The 6,546-nt window shown below is 42.3% G+C and overlaps 1 protein-coding gene across 1 annotated transcript; it reads right to left on the bottom strand.

Moving 5' to 3' along the window:
* Positions 1–5,226: 5,226 nt before the first annotated feature.
* LOC128491518 (olfactory receptor 5V1-like) lies at positions 5,227–6,096 on the bottom strand. The gene has a single exon (XM_053463837.1). The coding sequence runs from the start codon at positions 6,094–6,096 to the stop codon at positions 5,227–5,229; it is 870 nt and encodes a 289-aa protein (XP_053319812.1).
* Between the last annotated feature and the right edge of the window lie 450 nt (positions 6,097–6,546).

The following is a 6,546-nucleotide window of genomic DNA, read 5'->3' as shown; positions in this document are numbered from 1 at the left end:
GAGTCTATACGGAGAACTACTGAACCCCTGCGGTGGGGTCAGCACGGCACACAGGCAAAGCCAGGCCCGGCGAACCAGGCACAGCAACACTATAAAACCTCAACATGGTGGAGCCGCTGCCGTGAAGAGGTGATCGCCTTGTAGTCCAGGTCGCCGACGGTCGCGGGGCCCCGCAGAAACAGACGAAGTCCCGGCAAACGAAACCCAAGCGGCATGGCAAAACAGCCGGAGTGCAAAAACGTAGAAAAATAATAAAAACACGAAAACCAAAGTTAGTCATCCGGTGACCTGTCCATGGGAGCGGTGACTTGTTCGCGCCTCCTCGGTGTCGATGGAACTTCGAACCATTCTCCCGCTGGAAGGGATCCCGGGTCCTGGCGGCTTCTCTTCCGGCTCACAGGTAAGGGCTGCAGATCCAGATAATGTAAAAGCTCACCAGCCTCCGACATGTCTTTAATAGTGTAGCTTTTGTCACCTGCTGCCGCTTGAAGGGCGAAGGGGAACCGCCAACGGTAGGTGATACTCTGGGCCCGCAGGTGGTCCGTGAGGGGTTTCAGGGCCTCACACCGCATCAATGTCCGCGGGGACAAATCTGCGAAGATTTGAACCTCCAGGTTGTCAATCGAGAGCTTGGTGCCTCTGGCCGCTTTCATGACCTCTTCCTTGACCGCATAATCCCGGAGCTTCACAATGATATCACGAGGCTTGTCGGAGGGCCTAGGCCTAGGCCTCAAAGCTCTATGAGCCCGATCTACGATGACCTCGTCGGTAGACTTGTTCGGTAGGAGTTGTTGGAGGATAATGCCTAACACAACCTCGGCATCTTGGTAGGCTTCAGGAACGCCACGAATCCTAAAATTAGCTCTGCGCGACCTGTTCTCCAAGTCCTCATGAGCCTCCTGCAAGTCCTGAACCTCGTGGCGCAGCGCGTCTATGTCAGCCTCCATTGCCCTCTTGTCACGCTGCATGGCAGATTGGGCCCTCTCCAGGTGGTCCGTACGCGTGCCAATATCAGTGATGTCCTTCTTCAGATCTCGGATCTCGTCCCTGATGTGGGCCATCAAATCCCGCTTAACAGACAGGACGAGGTCCTTGAGCTCATCTATGTCACGCTTCGAGCAGGCCACAGCATCTCCATCCAGGTCCTGACTTTGGGCCGCCATTGGGGAAAGAGCGGGAGCTTCAAGGTAAGTCGCCTTTTTCTGAAAAATGTCCGGCACAACTTTCTTTTTAGCGGACTTGCGGACACCTCCCGGCATTCCCACACACAATCCTGCCAAAAAAGCTGGAAAATGTCAGGTGAAACTCTGCTTTTAAGTGCTTAAAACAGGGCGGCTTGGAGGAGCAGAATCACTGCACAGCCATTTCGGAGTCCAGCCAGCCACGCCCCCCCCGAAATATATTTTTAATTCTTGTTTTATTTGAATTAATTGTTGTTCTGCACATTCATGCATGCATTGCTGCATATTTTCTTTAGTGAGTATATCACCATGTTTAATATTTTTACTCATAGTCTGTTTAGGTAATATTTCTGTAGTCTCTTCAAAACACTCTTCTGTTATATTTATAATTGCTTGTTCTGTATCTGTATCTTCTAAAGTCTGATCTAGTGTTTTCTTTTTTTGTGGGATAGGAGAGAACATTGCCACCATTTTTTTTTCTTTTTTATTGTCTTGATCATTTTTTCTATCCTTTCTTTTCTCTTCTGTCCCTCTTCTTTGTGACATCTTATCCCCTCAAGTTATTATAGATATTAATATCCAGTATATACCAGTATAAAAAAAAAAAAAAATATTGGTATTATATTGTGTTGACTCACAGCGTAGTTCTTTGAGATCGTTTTTTCATCATCTTGAATTCGGTGGGTATCTTTATGCCACAGGGTCCTCCGGTGTAGCTGATCAAACCGAGACCCCTCGCCACACCACCACACGCTAAACGTTCCGCCTTTATCTTTGTTTCTTTTTCTTTTTTTTTTTTTTCGTTGAATCTTTCCCTCTTAAGTGTTAAGAGGAGCGGTGTACGTAGGGCAGTAGCAGTATATGTAGGGCAGTAGCGGTAGGCAGTAGCGGTAAGCAATAAATTTCTTTCTAGCACCGGGAACGAAAAGTCTCTTTCTGGCACCGAAAACGTGCCGCTGTTTTCGAATAGATTCCCGGGGTTTTCTTTCTCCGTGGCGGATTTTCTCCGTGGCGGTTCGAGGTGAGTGCCGGCTCGTTCGTTTGCCCGCGAACTCAGACGCTCCGCCCCTCTAGCGTCCTACGTCCTCACGCATGTCCCTCTGCACTGCATTTAATGTAATTACAGGAGGTGGGTTAAAATTTGCCAGTTTGCCATTAAATCCTTGGAATTACGATCAATATACCGGAAACCGCCGTGCCATCTTGATTTGAGGGCAGGTGTATGCTTAAAGACAGGGTGTAGTGCCAAAAGAGAATTGTGACACAAAAAGGTTAATAGTGTGATAAATAAATAAAGGCTCCAGACACTCAAGGGTTCCACCTCAGGCAGATTTATTGAAGGAGAAGGACAACAACGTTTCGACCTCACAATGAGGTTAAGGTCCGTAAGAGCGTCTCTATTGGTCGCCACCAGGGGGCTCGTCTGGCATCAACCAATGAAGTGCAGCTGCCCTTCGGCCCGTCACCTGTCGCATACTGAGCTTTAAAACTGCGTTTTTTTATAGCGACCCTTGATCTCACTTCCAAGTTCTCCTCATCGAAACATTGTTGCTCCATAATGTCATGACATTCTAGTGCCTATTCTCCTTCACTGGTATCGCCAGAGGTTCTGTCATGGTTGGCAACGGTACATCCATAGTACTTCTCTCCTATGTGTCCCTTCCAAATATGAGTTGTCAGGAAGTGAAAAGTGTATAGAATAGATGCAATGAGTTAATTTAATAAGGTGGCAGCACAGTGTAGCCCTTCACAGTATTTACAAAACATACAGTATTACGGTATATATAAATATCTATTTAGATTTATATAAAATATATTAAAAAAGTTTTCTGTAACAAATATATAAATATTAAATAGTTATTATAAAGAATATTTGATAGAATAGATATATTAGAAAAAGTAAAAAAATGTATACATAAAATATCCGAATCAATTCACACAAATGTTTTGTACAAAATATGTATATGCAAATCTAAAAAAATAAAAATAAAAATGTTAATCTGAAATATTTATGTACATGATGAATGTTTGCTAAAATGTATTTCACAATAAATATACAGAGAGTAAAAATGAAACAGATCCAACTCTGCATTTAATCTATTGGGTTGTAAAGTATTTTTTATGCGATGGAGAGAGAGGGGCGCCGAGTGGTTTTCGCTCATGAAGTTTTCAGCAACCGTTCGGTGCCCCTCCGTCTCCTCCGCGAGGCCTCTACCTCGGTCGCGGTGCCGGCATGTCATGCTGAGCGCCAGAATATGACGCAGTGAAGCAGCGTGCACGGTGGCAGAGCAGGGAGAAAGAGGCCTCACGCTCCCACCACAGGACTTCTGGAAGGTTAGTGAACTACAAAGGGAAAAGGCTATACAATAGGGATGGAAGGAGATGGGGTAGATAATGAGAAGGGAGGGAGAGTGGGGGTACATAATGAGAAGGGAGGGAGGGGGGTAGGTAGTGAGAAGGGAGAATAGTCTCTTTAACTCCTGACGGCGAACCTACAGAGTTAAGGAGTTAAACTTGGAGTGGGGAGACAGGCCAAGTTCTCCGTCAGGACCAATTGGTTGATGCCAGAGGAGGCCCCTGCAGCCGACCAATAGGCTCACTCGCACGGCCCTTTAACTCCTGACAGCGCAACTTGGCCTGGGTCTCCCTGCTCCAAGAATTAAAGGTTCGTATAAGAGACTTTATTGGTCGTTTAACTCTTGGAGTGGGGAGACCAATGGCACTAGGAAGTCTGTACGAGCGACTCTATTGGTTGCCAGCAGGGGGCTCGTCTGCCATCAAAAACGAAGAAGAAAAATGAACACAAAGAATGTACATGAATATTTGCCAGAACTGAACACAGGAACGGGCGAATATTTGCGGGATATGAAGATTTTATTCCCCCACAAAGACGAAGACGAACACGAAGAGTTGGCCGGCGCCCAAGTCTAGTCAGTACTATGTAAATCATGGTGAACAATTTTTCTACCAGCTAAGAACTGATGATTGAATCTCTAAAGTTTTTGAAAAACAAAGTCTTTTGGTGACTCAAACCAGTGTGTTGGTAAGAGACGTGGAGTTTGGCTGTGAATAAATGAAGCAACTTTGATTTTGTTGCGGAAGCGGGTGGCACAAACTGAAGAAAGGCCTTAATAATCTTGAAAAAAACGTAGACGTTTGTCCCGATAGGTGAGATTTCTTGTAAGAAGATTCTGCTTATCCACAAAGTTAAGTAGCCGAAATATTACCGGTCTAGGTCTGGTGTTGTCTTTTGTTTGATGTGGATCCAGTCTGGTTGATCTGGGACCAGGAGATTTGGCATTGTACTTTGAAGAAAATCCCAGAGCTGTTTTCTAGAAGACCTATGATTTGGAAATTATTCCTCCTGCTCCTATTCTATAGGTCCTCAAGATTGCCTTCCAGGGCTTCTGCTTGTTCCTACTATTGGGTTATGGTGATTATTTTGGATATTTGTTTTACGATTAAGTATACGAGATCCTGCTTCTTCTGTTTTGTTTGCCTGTGATTTTGATTCCTTAATGAGTGGACTGACTTTTGTACTTTGTCTAATTCTGAATCCATTATAGGCATTAGTCGCTCTACTGCTTTCTGAGGGAAAGTGTCTGGGTCAGACTTGTGCATTCGTATTCGGGAGAACATGAAAATGAACATGGATGGTACGTTTTCATTGTCCAAACTGATTACTGAATAAACTAATATGGAGACGAAGATGAAGAAGCACAATACGAAGAGTCTTCGTGTTCGTCTTCGTTTATACATCTTAGCTAATCTCCCTGGCCCCTTCCCTCTGCCTCTAGCCTACCTTGTCTACATAGCATTGCAGGGATTAATGGTTACTATTGAGTATGGTTTTATCACAAGCGATGAATGTACCTGATACACCTTGACTTTAAATAATGAAGGACATATTCATCAAAATGTGTCTACAGTTTCGTCTTGTCCAAAATACATGTTATTAAAGATCCAAAAAGAACACATTTTCTTAGGAATACACACGAACGGTAAGAAGTAATTTTCAAGAATTTTATATAATGAAACCAAATAGCTAAAACACAGATAACCGCTTCATACCTCCTAGAATGGCTTTATTTCTTAAACTGTACACCAGCGGGTTTAGAACTGGAACCAAAGTGACAAACAGGACAGAGAGGAGCTTGTCTTGTTCTTGTGAATACTGCATATACAAAATAAGTGCTGACCCATAGTATAATGTAACAACAATAATATGAGATGTACAGTTTGAAAACGATTTCATTCTTCCTGCTGAAGATTTAATTTTGACAATACTCAAAATAATAGATATATAGGAAGATAGGGTTAGTAGAAGGGGAACACCGCCAATAAATATTCCATCCACTGTAATAAAACTCTTCAGGAATGATGTATCACTGCAAGAAGTGACGAGCAGGGCTTTAAGATCACAAAAAAAGTTATTGATGTAGCTTAAACCACAGAATGATAGACGTGTTACAAGCCAAGTAAGTATTAATGCATTCGTAGATCCCATTAGCCAGGCCATAAAGCCCAACAGGCAACAGACTTTTTTATTCATCAAGAGAGAATACCTAAGAGGAATGCAGACTGCAACATAGCGGTCAAAAGCCATGGAGGTCAGTAAGAAGGACTCTGTATCAGCAAAAAAAAGAAAGAAATATAACTGGAGCATGCAACTCTCATAAGAGACTTTATGGTCACCAGTCCATGAAATGTACAGCAGCTTTGGAAGAGTGGAAGAAATATAGAAAATGTCTAGAGTGGACAGGATAGAGAGGAAAAAGTACATGGATGTATGAAGCTGGGGATTCATATATACTAGTGTAAGTATAAGGACATTTCCAGCAATAGCTACAAGGTAAACTAAGAGAACCATGGCAAAAAGAACAAACGTCCCACTTCTGGAGGTAAGGAATCCCATGATGTAGAATGCTATGTGTGAAGAATTGTTCTTTGGAGGTTCGTTCATTGTTGCTGCAATATTAATTGCATTAAAGTCTTTCCTAAATATACAATAAAAAAAACAAAGCAATTAACAGAAAAAAAATATTATCATTTGTATTTTCATCATTTTCAAAGTAGTTTTCCAGTATGTGTAATGTATGTTCATGTCTTTGTTAATATAAATTCCTATGTTATAAAAATGGAAAGGAAAACATATCAATAAATAACTATATTAATTAAAAATGTCAAAAACATTAAGCAGTTATTCCAAACATAAGAAAATAATATTTTATAGCTGCTTATGGTTAGTGGGATTTTGAATCCATCCTTAGTTTAGTTATAACATATATCTTTACATTTTAAACTTCTGCTTTAACCCCTTCGAAACATTCATGACATTCCATACTGTCGTAAAAAGGTGTGCCTA

The sequence above is a fragment of the Spea bombifrons genome, chromosome 4 (genome assembly GCF_027358695.1).
Source record: "Spea bombifrons isolate aSpeBom1 chromosome 4, aSpeBom1.2.pri, whole genome shotgun sequence".
NCBI lineage: Eukaryota > Metazoa > Chordata > Amphibia > Anura > Pelobatidae > Spea > Spea bombifrons.
Note: the sequence above shows the minus strand (reverse complement) of the source record. Positions and strands in the feature narration are given on the sequence as shown.

Coding starts and splice junctions, on each gene's coding strand:
- LOC128491518 (XM_053463837.1), bottom strand. CDS start 6,096: ATGGGATTCCTTACCTCCAGAAGTGGGACGTTTGTTCTTTTTGCCATG.